Source organism: Aptenodytes patagonicus, chromosome 5 (assembly GCF_965638725.1).
Source record: "Aptenodytes patagonicus chromosome 5, bAptPat1.pri.cur, whole genome shotgun sequence".
NCBI lineage: Eukaryota > Metazoa > Chordata > Aves > Sphenisciformes > Spheniscidae > Aptenodytes > Aptenodytes patagonicus.
The window spans coordinates 37,711,388-37,726,529 of NC_134953.1; the positions used below are offsets into that span (position 1 = coordinate 37,711,388).

At 39.2% G+C, this 15,142-nt stretch overlaps 1 protein-coding gene across 2 annotated transcripts in view; it reads left to right on the forward strand.

The window, feature by feature from the left end:
* The window catches only part of TET1 (tet methylcytosine dioxygenase 1), an 83,986-nt gene that overhangs the window by 52,127 nt on the left and 16,717 nt on the right, over window positions 1-15,142 (forward strand). For both annotated transcript variants that reach the window (XM_076339393.1, XM_076339394.1), the window contains 4 exons: window positions 6,682-6,890; window positions 7,846-7,996; window positions 11,527-11,616; window positions 12,086-12,223. In XM_076339393.1, coding sequence (XP_076195508.1) covers window positions 6,682-6,890; window positions 7,846-7,996; window positions 11,527-11,616; window positions 12,086-12,223 — 588 coding nt within the window. The remainder of the gene's footprint in view (window positions 1-6,681; window positions 6,891-7,845; window positions 7,997-11,526; window positions 11,617-12,085; window positions 12,224-15,142) is intronic.

The following is a 15,142-nucleotide window of genomic DNA, read 5'->3' on the forward strand; positions in this document are numbered from 1 at the left end:
GAGACAGTTGCTTCAACAATCTAAAAGAAATAATTCAAGTAAGTAGAACTCAAGCATTTGGACAGTTGAAGCAGGTTTTACTGATAGCATAACTTTACTGATGCTGTTCAATACATTCAGAAATGATTTGAAAAAAGTGGGAGACACTGAGGTGACAAACTGGTGATGATACAAAGTTGTTCAGGATAATGAAGAGCAGGGACAGATATTATGAAGAGCAGGGAGGACTTGTGATCCAGAACAAACGGCCACTACAATGATTGATAAAACTCACTTGATAAATATAAAGTTACACAAAAAGCGAAGTGTTGTAGTTTCATTACACAGTGATGGACGCTAGGGTGAGTGTTACTGCTTGGGATTAGACATCATTCATTGTTCATTAGACATCAGCTTCAGTGTTCAGTAGTGATGAAAACAGCAAAAGAAACTGGTGAGAATTACTGGGGAGGAATAAAGAAAACATGAAACATAACTATGCCTCTGTGAGAAAGCATGCTGCACCTCAAACTTGAATACTCTCTGCAGTTCTGGTCCCGCAGCTCAAGAAAGCACAGCAGAACTGGGAAGGACAGGTAGAGGTACAGACTCATCAGCCTGGCAGAGAGGGAAGGGGAGAAAGCAGGGCTCTTTAAAGTCTTTGGTGGCATGGAGAGCTGAAAGCAATCTATTATTCACAGTCTCATCCTATATCAAAACTAGAGGGCACTACCGGGCGGCAAGCTCAGCACGAAGAATAGGTAATGTTTTTTCTTTCACGTAGTCTGGAATTAAGCTTTGCCCAGGAATGTAGTGGATGGTAAAATGCTGCATAGATTTAGAAGTGAGTGGACAAACATACAGAAGGCAAATCCTTCAAAAACTGGGAGAGAGCACATCCCCCAGGCTGCCGGCAGGTGGCTGGAAGGTGCCTGGCAGTTGTTGAGAAGCATCTCTGCATCCAAGTGCCTTTCTTACTCACCCCTAGGCAACTCCTCTTAGTCACTGTCAGGATCAGGATAAGGCTGGACAGTCCACTTCTCTGACCTCATCCTGCTCTTGTATTCTTCAGTTCTTTAATTCTTAGCATCCCTTCCTGTCTCTTCACTATCCTTGTTTGTGAGGGAGTGAAAAACTAACTTTTCTTCTTGTTTATCCCATAACTTGTTGCCAAATTGCTGGAGCAAATTCTGCTGCATATGGCACCTCTTCAATAAATATACTCTAGCTTTTGGCTCGTGCTTTCTGTAAGAAAATTGGGTTAACTTCCATCTTTTGTGGCTTGTAGAAACAGAGGTTTAGCTTTGGTATGTTGCCATAATAGCTGTTGATTGTATTTCTGTCCTAGCTGTCAGGCTGTGGCTCACCTTGAAGGCTTGCTCATATCCCCAGATTTTGCCATTTGAGACTATCTGGGCTTGAATTACTATCTTCCTTTAGATGTACACATAAACAAGAACACATGGATAGCCATAGTAATGCAGAACAGGCATGGTACAGAAAGCAGTAGGGATGGGTGCCTAACTACAGCACAGGAAGGGTATACAAAACTTGGTTTTGAAAATGACCAAAATAAATGAGCATCCTGCCCAAATCAGCAACCTACAAGGATGATACTTGTGGTATTGTGTGTCCAGATATGTATGTGCATAAGAAAGCTATTTGGAAGGAGGTGTGTCCTATTTCAGTTTTCCATTTTGTCCTAGAACGTGGTTATGTTAGCAAACAGGTGAGGGAGTGGGTAGCGTGTAACTTCATGCCCAATTATTGTGAGTGCAGAACAGGGCTGATAGGTACTGGTTAAGCATTGTGGGTGAGTTTGTCAGGTCTGTTGCTTTCCAGAAGTGCTGCGTTGCCGCTGAAGCAGGTTATTCATTGTTCATGTGGGAATCTTTTGATGGATACTCAGTACTGATCATAGTTAGTGCTTGCTAAAATGCATTCAGGGATAATCTGTCTCTCCATACGTGCAAAAAGATGACCATATGACATTTAAGTGTTACATAATACTTTACAAACTTATTACAAGTCTGTTTTGTTGATTATGTTATTTTTCTATGTGAGTCACTAAGAAGGTGTGGTTATTTTGTGTGGAAAAGTAATTGTAGGGGAAAAGTTTTTATTCTTCCTTTTTAAAAAGCTACCTTCAGAGTTCCACCACTTAATAAATGTTTATTTTCTTATTCCTTTTAAATGCATTAGGGACCAAAATTAAACAAACTGAAGTATTAAATTATTTACTTTATTCCTGTTAACTACATCACAGAAATCATTAGTAGTACCAACAGCTTTTGGACACAAGATTTGCCAGCTGATTTGTGCATTGTTCACAGTCTGAGGAAATATGCAGGGACTTGCTCTATTTGTTGCATATTTAACTTAATATTTGGCATCTCAGTGTTTCATAGATAAACAATAAGTACACTGGGAATTAAGTTTGCAAACTTTCAATAGCAAATAAATACGCATTTTAAATTATTGCATGAAGAATTGATTAATAAATTGCATCATTATCATAGAATAGTTTGGGTTGGAAGGGACCTCTAAAGGTCATCTAGTCCAACTCCTCTGCTGTGGGCAGGGACATCAACTAGATCAGGTTGCTCAGAGCCCCAGCCAACCTGACCTTGAGTGTTTCCAGGGATGGGGCATCCACCACCTCTCTGGGCAACCTGTGCCAGTGTCTCACCACCCTCAGCGTAAAAAATTTCTTCCTTATATCTAGTCTCAATCTACCCCCCTTTAGTTTAAAGCCATTCCCCCTTGTCCTGTTGCAACAGGCCCTGCTAAAAAGTTTGCCCCCATCTTTTTTATAAGCCCCCTTTAAGTACTGATAGGCTGCAAGAAGGTCTCCCTGAAGCCTTCTCTTCTCTAGGCTGAACAACCCCAATTCTCTCAGCCTTTCTTCATAGGAGAGGTGTTCCATCCCCCTGATGATTTTCGTGGCCCTCTTCTGGACCCGCTCCAACAGGTCCGTGTCTTTCTTATGCTGAGGGCTCCAGAGCTGGACGCAGTACTGCAGGTGGGGTCTCACCAGAGCAGAGTAGAGGGACAGAATCACTTCCCTCGAACTGCTGACCTCGCTTCTTTTGATGCAGCCCAGGATACGGTTGGCCTTCTGGGCTGTTGAGCGCACATTGCTGGCTCCTGTCCAGCTTTTCATCCACCAGTACCCCCAAGTCCTTCTCGGCAGGGCTGCTCTCAATCCCTTCATCCCCCAGCCTGTATTGATACTGGGGGTTGCCCCGACCCAGGTGCAGGACCTTGCACTTGGCCTTGTTGAACCTCATGAGGTTCGCACAGGCCCACTTCTTGAGCTTGTCCAGGTCCCTCTGGATGGCATCCCGTCCCTCTGGCGTGTCGACCGCACCACTCAGCTTGGTGTCATCTGCAAATTCTCTGTGGCTGTGACAATATACTAATTCCATTTGCCTTACTGAGGAGGACGCTGTGTCAAATGCATGCTGAAAAGAAAAGAATAAAGTGAACTAAAGTGTAGGCTGAGATTTTATATATGCTACTCTCCTGATGACATCATTAAGACGGTGTTGCTGTTGTATGAACTTAACAAGTGTGATGTTTCCATAAAGTAAAGGGAGGCAGGGGGGAGCGATTGGTTAAAACACTGTGTGGTTTGGGGATGTTTAAGGGTGAAAAGATCTTGGAACCATCCCCAGTAACTTCAAGCTGCAGAAACTGGAATAGAAATAAAGAAATAAACTGGAGACAACTAAAGAGTAATTCAATAAATGATTGGTCAACTAAAGCCTTACTAAGTCCATTACTTAGAAACACAGTAAGAAATCTGATCTGTAAGCACATCAGGCAAAATCTTCGTAAGCGGTACGCAGTTTGTAGTCATATTTTGGATTGTACCAATTACTCGGATAACCACAAGTTTAGTAACATAAGCAAATGCAGTCAGTTTTACTTTTGCTTTATATATATACTTATAATACAATATACATATAATTTATTGTAGAGTTCAAAAATTTATTTGATGTAGTCAGGCACTGGAAAACAAATGACAAGTTGGAAATTAACGGAGTTACATCAGTGTTAATGTAACTAAGAAGTCACCAAGTCAAACTGCCACAACTGCAGTGGCAGTTTCCCACACTAGAAAAATTGTTAAATCATCAAGAATGACATTGTGTTTCTGTCTGCTGGATTTATTCCATAGTTTTCAGTTGTCCTGCTCAAATGTGTTTTTCTGTATATTGCATGTGGTGTTGCTACAAATTTATTATTATTACAAAAGAGAGGCTGTGTTTATTACTGCTTTGAGAATGTCAGTCATAGCATGTGAAGGGGCATCATCAGTTTATACGGGAAAAGCAACATGGCTCCAGCTCTGTCTGCACTGTCACTGGCTGCAGGCCCGGAAGAACCATGATTGTTTCGGTGCAAGCTGTGCTCTTCTAAGACCGTAACAGTCAGGTGAGAAAAGTGCCTTTTCTCTGGTAACAAAAAGATGGGAGCACTCCAGCTGTAGTAGTCAAATGAGCGTACGATGTAACCTCTTAAGAGCCACAGAAATTAAATTCAGACAACTAATAAATCCATTAGCTACCTTTGTGGCCTGAAAGATGATGGATTATAAACTGTTTTTGGGTCCAATAAGAGTATTGCATTCTCTACTGCATGCATAATGAAGCAAATTCCAGCTATGTTTAACTCCAGGGATGTGTGGTGTTAGTTTAAAGGAAACTATAAATTTCCTTCCTGTCCATTTGTCATTTCTCCTGGGCTGTGTATTTCCAGTTTAGAACTATATGAGAACTCAAAAAGGGCAACCTGATGTTGTACTGAGAAACTAAGAGGTACCAGGTTTCTTTATTGAAGTTACAGTCTAGAAACCAAAAACGGAAAAGAGAGTAAAAGCATCACCCTTCATGCTGAGTAAAAAAATTAAATTCTTCTCCTTCTGACTTGAAGGAACTGTGCTGCCTCAGGAATGTAAAACTCACACTGACATGAATAACATGTATTGTATATCAGCCATAATAGATTTTCTGTAAACCTCACTCAAATGTAAATGAGTTGCATTATTTTTCTTTTTTTATTAAAAATACTGTACTGGTTGGTCAGTCACAATCAAGACTCCTTTTGAGGAATGGTATCTTGGATGCATTTGCTTGTTTTCTCATTTAAGCTTAAGGCTGATTGTGACTATGATTAACTTTAGAAGGGTGACACTTTCTCTCTTGACACAAACTAACTTTAAGATTGCTTATTCCTATTAAGCCTGCATAGATTCTCTCTGAAACTCTTCATCTATTGAAAACCTTTTCATTTGCGGATTAACTGCAAGCATACTTTGGTCCCCACTTTTAATGAGTTCAAATAACTTAGTTATTTACAGCTGATCAGGCTAGGGGTCAGATATGAATGACAGCTGCATATCTGGCAACAAGGAAGCTTTGATGTCAGTCCAATAGGGAATCTGCATGAAAACTCAGATATTTGGAGGTATTCAAAGAGTAAGTGAAACTCCATTGCCTTCCTGCTTTTATAATCCATGACTAGTAACATGTCTATGGGAGTTCTGCTGATGGGAGAGGGGGTGTTAGGTGGAAAGCCAGGGTGACCGACTGCTTGCCCTGAGCAAGCGTATTGCTACGGAGCTGGCAGAGAGTATCTGCAATGTAAGGGCTTGCCATCAGCACACTGTGAAGGAAGAGAGACTTGCTGGTCCCCATCCTATGTACAACAGAGCCGAGGAAGAGGATTTAGCCTCTGGTGCCTGAGAGAGGTCCAGGCCTAATATGTTTGAAGCTTAATGCTGAGGTCTTGACACCTCTGTTGGAGGCCTCGTACAGACTATACTGGCTAAAACACATTTGAAGAATAGATAAACATATTTTCAAAGATGATGTTCTTGTGTTACCTAGCTTTAATGCATTTTTTTGGTCTTCTTACAATGCAACTCCATTTCAGATTGTGATAAAAACCTAAATAAGTGGGAGTAGGACTGTCTAGCTTTTTTCTTTTCTTTTTTTTTTCAGTTCAGTGATGTACTGTACTATTCCATATTGTGCTAGTCTTTGTGTTTTATGGATAAGGTTGACAAAGATTGCTTTGTCTATCATACAGTTTAGTAAAAACTTCAGCATTCTGCTAAGAACTTTAGTGTAGGTTGTTTAGGGATGTGTTCTGAAAAATCTCACTGCTTCCTTTACTAAGAACACAGTTTATTTTCATCACTTTCTTCTAATCTTACTTTGCAAGGTGGGAACCATTTTATGTACTGACATGTAACTGGTAACCATCCTAACCCATGTATACATGTGCTTTTGTGATGTGCTTTTATGTACCTGCATTCTGGGTTTTGGCGATATGTTTTCAGTATTATTTTCAGGGTAACTGTTAGGTTTGCAGTGGATCTGTTGTCTCAGGATTATTATTTCCTTCTAGTGGTTATTTTCCTCTTAATCCATCTTCTTTATTGTTTGTGTAGAACACCTAAAACATTCCTCCTCCTGTAAAAATGTACTGCTATTTCTTCTACAGGTAAAAAGGCAACGCAAAATCATGTTCTACACGAGATCAGTGTGTGATGCTGTTCCAGTCCTGCTTGCTGATGGACACTCTCTGGGCAGCAGTGTTTCTTACTCTTCCAGGCCCTACGTGTCCCAGGGAAGAGTAACGCATTACGTGTTTCCTATGCTTATCTAAGAATAAACGGAATGATTCTTCCAGGTGATACGAAGAAGTAGCGATGAGGAAAAGTTGCTGTGCTTGGTACGTCAGCGTGCAGGACACCACTGCCAAACTGCCGTCATAGTGATTCTCATACTGGCCTGGGAAGGGATCCCTCATCTCCTGGCTGATACGCTGTACAAAGAACTGACGCAGAGTCTCAGAAAATACGGCTGTCCCACCAGCCGTAGATGTGCGTTAAATGAAGAGTAAGTTACTTTAATAGTAAATGATTGTTGTGTTGCCTTTTGAATGTTCTGCAATAAATAACTTGAGATTTCAGTAGTTTGACTAATAAAATAAATATACAAAAGCTCATTTAAAACTACAAACCACTAGGTGTCATTTCAGTATAAAACTTAGTTCCTGGCTTTTCATAGAGTCCAGGCTCTAAGTGATAGTTGTACACGCTACACCTAGGGAAAGGGGTGGCAATGAACTTCTCCCCTGGCTTTGTACAAGCTGCCCAAAGACAGTCAGTGTGCCCTTTGCACACATGGCCGTATTAAAGAGCTGCTAAGAAGGTGGTATGTGACTTTTTTAAATAAATGAGAGATTGAACACTCCAAATTAGGATCTTCCTCTCTGTGCCTCTGAGAGGAATTTAGTTTGACTAGATGATACATTGCATCTGCAGCTCTGGAGCGGTACTGCCTTTGTGCTGATTTTTGTGTAGCCCACATTTAACAGACACTAATAACTGTACAGTGACCTGAATCTAATGCTTGTGTTCTTAAAGGATTGTGCTGAGTAGAGTTGTTCCACTTTGAAAGTTAGATCAATTTGGAGGTAAATGGTATTGCTGTACATAACACAAAAATTTAGGGGTAACCTTTAGTAGCAGTGGTATTTTCTTGGATAAAAATTTTATCCAACTGGAGAAGTCAAAATCAAAGTAGCATGGGTATATTTAAATAGCTATAACCGAGTGTTACGTATTTCCCAGAAGTGCGACTTTGGGGAGTTGAGACTGTCTTTATGGGGAAAAAAGTCAGTCCTCTACACATGAATATTTCCTTAACAAAAGATCTGGTTAAACCATGTATTTTATAAATTCCTGTGTTGTTATGCTATGTATTATAAAAGAAATAGCAAATAGCATTGACAAAAAAAAAAAGAGCTGCTTTGTCAGCTGACTTGCTGTGTCTTTATTTCCTTTCATAGTCGTACTTGTGCATGTCAAGGACTTGATCCAGAAACTTGTGGAGCGTCATTCTCATTTGGCTGTTCATGGAGTATGTATTTCAATGGCTGTAAGTTTGCCAGAAGCAAAAACCCCAGGAAATTCAGGCTTCTCACTGATGACCCTAAACAAGTAAGATTTATTTTATTTATTTTATTGTTTTGTTTTCCTCCAAATACTTATTCTGATGATTTTCAGAACTAGAAATGAAATCTACAGATATCCACCCCTTCTCTCTCGCACATGTATGCATAGCTTATCACACAGGCACCCAAATAAATGTCTTGTAACTAGTATTTGTAATTCTTCCACTGTATGAAAACTCAGTGTCATTTACTATGTATTTAAATACCCTAAAATTATCCTTAAATGCTTTTCTGTATGCATATTTAGCTCCACTGTGTAACTCTGTATGAAATGTTAATTCTTTGTAAGTATAAAATGCAGCTAAAGGTTTTTCTAAGCGCCAAGGCTGCACCTCAGAGATTCAGTCCTTTTGCCTTGTCATAGAAAATTTTGCACCTTGTGTTGCACTGCTTTCACACTGCTGTCTGACCAGCTGACAACTTGGTCTTCTGTCTGCCACCTAGAATAAACTGGTTTTTCTGTGGACAGCATGTTGCTTAAACACTCTTGAAGGAATGAATATACTAAAATATGATGCAGTGAAATGATACTGTAATTGCTGCTTATGAGTGTTAGTGATGACATAAAGCGAGATAGCACAGAAAATACGGTGATGGATTATGTGAAGTAAGAATAAAGGTACGTCACATAAAGGTACGCACAAATAAATTATGTGAAGAAGGAATAAAGGCATTGTAAGCTGACAACAGCTGCCTGATGAACATATATGCCTCAGGGTAGCTGGAAAGTGCCTTTTGTTCTGACTGTAGATGTCTCTAACCCCACTTCCCTGTGGAACTCCTAGATAAAAGTATCACATCTTTACTAGCACATCTGGCATGCTTTAAGAGACATATACTGTAGGGCAGTCAGTTACCTAGTTCTCCATTTGGGTTACCCTGCCAATAATCTTTCTCGGCTCCTGAACTCCATTGCTGCCAGCTACAGAAAAGACCTAGCTGGTTGAAGTCCAGACAGTAGCAGAGGTATTCTTGCATTTTTTAATGTGTAGTGTGCACATCCGTATGTACACACAACGTGAAACATTGTTTCTTGGAAGAGAGAGATGTCAGTTGATTGACTGGAGCTAAACATTCCTCCCAAGTCCCAATTTTTTCCTGAAAGAGTTGATGAAGCATCTTTTATGCATATGTGCATGAACACAAAACCCTCAATCTCTGCTGAGTTGTGCTGTCCACTCACATTGTGGGTATTCACAAACTTTATTAGCGCTTGAAGTGGGGAACTTCTGCCTCAGCAGAATGGAGCACGCACAGCCCTTCTGCCCTTCTTCTCACTGAATACAGGACTAAGGCAGTACAAGCTGAAAATAGCCCTGCTTGTCTCGAGGGAATTTGTTTTATAAATTTTCAGCTTATAGGAAAATGTATTTATTGGGCATTCTTTTATTTCAGGAATCCTGTTCCTTCTCCTTTGTCCTTTTCTATTCTCTGTGATCCTGTGTTTTTAGGTTCTCCCCCTGTGTAATGCTGTGCATGGAGCATTCTGTGCATGTGTTTTCTCTGAAGGTTTTTAATGTTTTTAATAACATTAGGTGGGGAATCAACAAAGGCAGCAACCTTCATATGTACTGTCTAGGCTGTGCCAGATCTCTTATGAGAGAGCTCAAATAGATCTGTCTTTCATCAGAATGCGCTCTGTGAGACTGCAAGCTCTGTTGGTGGCATCACTTCCTCTGAGTCTGTGAAATGACCACCCTGAGCTCCATTTGGACACTTAGTCAAGCACAACGGCATTCACAGCAGCATCTAGAAATGATACCCAACGCTGTCTGGCATTGCCTGTTCACTTGACAGGTAACCTGTAAATTTTTGGAGGAGAATGCCTTCTATCAATCACAGTGTAAAGGCAGTTGCCTAACAGAGAAATTACTTAACCAGGACATCTTCTAGATGTGTGATGTAAAAGTGCATTCCCTTTATTTCTCCTTTTCCATGGAAGTTGTTTTAAAGCCTCTTTGGATTCTGCAGCTGAGAGGGGATGAGGGTTGCACAGCACACAGGTACTCCATAACTGTGTTTGCCTGTGAGGGAAGCATGTGTACCCTTAGCCTACTGTTGTGCAAAAAGCCTCCAGCTGTAGGCGACAGTGGTGCTTGGGCACTGCAGTGTGTATGTGCAGGTTGTCAGTGCACCTCAAAGAAGTGAAATTACTGGTAAATAATTTTTCTCTTCATTTGGTTTTGTCATTAATTTTTCTAGCAGATACTTCTTTTAGCTAAATATTGGATATTGATGATTTTGCAGATGACATTAAAGCTAGGAGGTATAGCAAATTAAGAAGATAGTTCGAAGTCCAGAAAGATTTGGATCATTTGAGGCACTGGATGGAGTGAGATGAGGTTAAGGGTGTAATATACCTAGGTAAGAATAGTACATAGGATAGATAATTAAGGATGCATTACCTTCAATGCAGTTCACAAAAACTTGTGGTAGCAATCAACAGCTGATAAACTGGCCATAGTATGAGTTAAAAATACAGTATACTTTTGTAATGTAACCACACTGAAGAATGTGAAAGTATCCTTATATGTTTATATACATTGGTGTTTACAGTATATGGTGATAAGTGTGGGTTTGTTGTTTGGTTTTTTTTTTAAACAAAATAAAATAAGCTGTTGGTTTTTGCCACTATACGGTATGCAAAACTGAAGCTGCGATTGTCTCTCCAAGCCTGGCCCTTGGAGGAAAACAAAGTAGGGAGTATGTCACCACCCTTTTCTTCCCCAGTTGGTTGGTGACTTTCCTGGAAAAGCAAAAATTTAGGAAAAGAATTTAGGGATTGTTTCTATAAATAAGAGCTTAAATGTTACACTGCCATAGAAGCCCACCTAGCTAGTTCCATGTTTATATGGTTTACTCCAAGGAAAGGAATATTACTTCCTAATCTAGTAGATATTTCCATAAAGTCATGAGTTTTACACCTCCAAAGAACAAAATATTTATCAAATGTTCCTGATAAGAGTTCTGTTCCAATGTTAGAAACATACCTCTTCCCCTAAGAGCTGAAATTAATGTTAAATGCTATTGGGAGTTACTCATATGACTAAAAGAAAAGAAGGTGGAAACCTAGCATTCTTTTGGAAGGGCTGTATTGACATAAATTAAGGCCCTATAAGCAAAACCCTAAAAGAAGACCTGGAGTTCCATCTCCCCTCAGAATGTGGTATAATTTTTCTCTCCTAGATGTTACTTATCTATTTTGTGTGGAACATACCTCATTCCTTGACTGTCTATGTATAGGAAGCAGGAAATGATACAGAAGTTAGTTCCTTGTGTGTTGGGTTTCTTTGCCCCAGCAGATATCCTCCATTGTTATTTGGTTGACTTATATTTAACAATTTTGGTATTATAGTCATGCAAAGGAGGCTTATTTATGGTTGGTGACAAAGGGCAGCAGAACAGAAGTCAGATTAATAACATATAAGACAGAGGCTGACTTGTCAGGCATCTCTAAACTGGATTAGATTCTTTTAAAGCAAATTACAGCGCTCTAAATGTTGCCTTTCTCTGCAGGAGGAACTTCTTGAAAATAATTTGCAAACTTTAGCTACTGATGTGGCTCCGGTTTATAAAAAGCTTGCTCCTGAAGCTTTCCAGAACCAGGTAGGTCTGTGACATTCAGCTAGTGTAGCTGTAGCTCTGAACAGGCAGCTTAGTTTGAAAACAAGGTGAAACCCCAAAGTATGTTCATGGGTAGAAGCCGCAGACCTCACAGATGTGGTGAATCCCCTTACTTGCTTACAGTGGTTGCTTTATTTGGTTAGTTTTAAAATACTGCATCTTTCTTATTTCAGCTGATGGTTAAGTTATGCCCTGAGCTGTGCATATGTAGAAGGCTTACAGATCATACTGTAAATAAAATGTTTTTATTATTTAAAGACATTTTGACTCTGGCTGAGCCAATTATCTCATTGACATCCTGTCCTAAGCATTGCGTGTTTCATAGGAAAACACATGCTTTCCGATCATTCTTACTGTCTGCATTTATTCCGTCACAAGCGCAGTTGTGGCTCATGGGGTTCCAAGTCACTCACTTTCAGTCCCAAGTACCTGTAGTTTATTTTACTTTTAGGTGGAAAATGAACACATGGGCCCAGACTGTCGGCTTGGATCCAAGGACGGTAGGCCTTTCTCTGGTGTAACAGCTTGCATAGATTTCTGTGCCCATGCCCATAAGGACACACATAACATGCACAATGGAAGCACTGTGGTATGTACATGGGATTTTCTCATTTGTACTGTTTACTGTTGTGATTACTGTGTGTTTTAAAATGCTGCTTGATTTAGTGGGTACGTTTGCATGAAGTTTTTTAAGGTATTATGAAATTAACTGCATGTTCCTATTTATAAATTCCCATGTTGTTTGCATCTATTTATTACTGGTCCACAAGAGGACATAACTTCATCCTATTACAGAACAGATCAAGAAAGGTATGGGAGTGATCCTGCCTACAAAATACCTTAATTCTTTTTAAGACACCCAGGCCCTTTGGAGAGGACCAGCCATAGGACAGATAAGCTATTCACAGTAGAGGTTTGATGTTCAAAGGCAAATAATTATCTAACCCAGGAGTTGTATGGATTTCTGTAGAGTAAGAGCTAAAGCAAACTCATTATTAATTTACCTCCCCCAGGCTCAGTTCTCATCAAATTCACTTTTTCTTGCCCTGTGCGCTTACCAGGCTTCATGTTGGTATAGTTACTAGTCAGAAAGTAGAGAGTATGAGATCGTGGGGTAGGTGGTGGAGTCAGGTGATTATTACGATCTTTTAAGTCTCAGTATGAAAGGAAAACCCACAGATGTGGTTTTTTTAGATGTGGTCATTGTATTGGATACTTTGCTGGACTGCTAGTGAGAAAATAAGTTGGGAATTACTCAGTTGAGTGATCTTTTAGAAATTGAGACCATAGTTGTGAAGAAAGACAATCTCAGAAGAGAAAAGATAAAATAAAACTGACAATCTGGGGTTTTTTAGTAGTTAGAGCATTGTAACGCTCTAAATAGCTAAGATGACTTCTTGTACATCAGTGGAGGTAACATTCGAGAATAATTTCTCTACCAAAGGATGCATATCTGGAAAAAAGAAATCCATCTAAAATCTCTGCCTGCTTAGAAACAGTCTTGTTCTTAATTTGGAAATGAGAATTTAATTATTATGTTGCTGCGATTGAATAAAATGTCGCATTTACACGTATACTTAACACTTAGCATTTGTATGTAATAGCAATGAAATGACTGGAACAATTGCTTAATATTAATGGTGTGCTTGGATGTTGGGCAAATGGCTGCTGCTTTAAAGTATGGAAGCAGGTCTCGGAATTCACCAGGAATGCCAGCCCTGAATAGATTAATATTTTTTCCTAGCATTGAATGCCACTTATATGCAGATATTTTACAAGAAAATGCTGGAAGCGTACTTTGCAAAATATTAGTAAGATGCTATGAGTAAGCTCGTGTAAGTACAGACACTTCAAAGCTTCTGAAGCATAGGAATTCAAACCTCTTAAAGATCCCAAATTTGAAAATGAGACTTCCTTTTTATAACAAACTGCATGGTATACTTTTTAATGAAATTTAATTTAGGCATTCCAAAAAGAATAATATTTTGTTAAGTGCTACATTGCCTCTTAACTTAAAGACAAAATGAAATGGAAGCTGAGTCTGCTGCTCATTCTGTCATACTGGATCCCAGAAAAGTCCTAACTTACGACCAGAAGTGGCTGGAGGGACAATTAGCCCTTGTTTTTGAGGAATTTACTGGGGAATAGTTCTATGAACATGTATTTATCTGTAATCATCTGATGTTATTTCAGCTTCAGGTTATGCTTGCTAGTGTTGATATTTCTTTCTGTGGATTGTACGTGGTGTATTTGTAAGTAATTCCAAATCTAAGCCGCATGGAAAATTATGACCTGTGTAAGGTATCTCATTATGTAGGCCAGAACTTAAAATTGTTTTTCTATCAAGTTCTGCCAAGTTTTGTAAGTCTTGCAGAACATTATCAAATCATTATAACTGCAGAAAACTATACCTTGGAATCTGATTTTCATCAGATAGCTCACTCATACAAATAACTATTGCATACCTGATAATTCTCTTTATTTAGATTTGATATCTCTTTATTTTAATATACTTGCAACAAAGGGCTATATATAAATAGGAAATAGTTGCAAGTATTAACACTCAATTTATATACTTGAATTGGGGCATTTGGAAGGTGAATTAGACTTCAGAGTTACCTAATGATCTATATACAGCCTTCACAGTGAGAAGATAATGGGTGTGATTCGTAGACTGACAGACAGCAAACTCTGTATGTCCTATCTGGGTGTATAGTTACAGTGGTACGTAGTGGAAGCCTAAAGCAAAGAATTTTGTTGTTTTGCAAACAGGGTGCTAGGACATGCTGGGCTTTCTTCAATCTGGATCAGTTTGATGATGATCAAAATTAGGGTTGTTAATTTTAGCTTACCACCAAATGTGTTAATAAAATAGGAAAGCTAGTGGTAAGAACACGAAAATAAATTACTGCGTGTGATTTTAGCCTCTGTCTGGTCACCTCCTGCATTCCCATCTAGTTCCAGAAGCTGCTTTGGCTACCTACTTAGTTTAAAATACACTATGATTTCTTACAGAACACTGGTAATAATGATGGAGGAGTCTTTTACATCTTAACTATGACATATTTTGTCTGTAAAATGTACTACGTGCAAGTAATATATCTAACTGAGGTGACAGCTGTCATATAGATGATTGTTTTCTGATAATGTGGTAAGAAGCAGAATGAGAATGATTTGCAGTGCCTTACAAACCTCAAACATCTCTAACTTTATTTACTATTTTTCTCTTGTATTTTGTTTATTTGATTTTTTTAAATGGTAGTCACACTTTACAGTTTAAAGTCTGTACAAAGTGTACTTGTCATCTTGCACCTTGTTAGTGTGGGTAAGATTTCTTCCCTTCCTTCTTATTCTGACACAAAATCTTAATTTATAAAACCTAAAGTTCCTCTAGACTAAAAAGGTTAAAATAAATACCTTAGAAGATGGTATTTGTAAATGCTGCCAGCTCTGTCACCACTATTTACGGCATGACACCTTTTCATTTTCTCCCTTCAGTTGTTGGTGA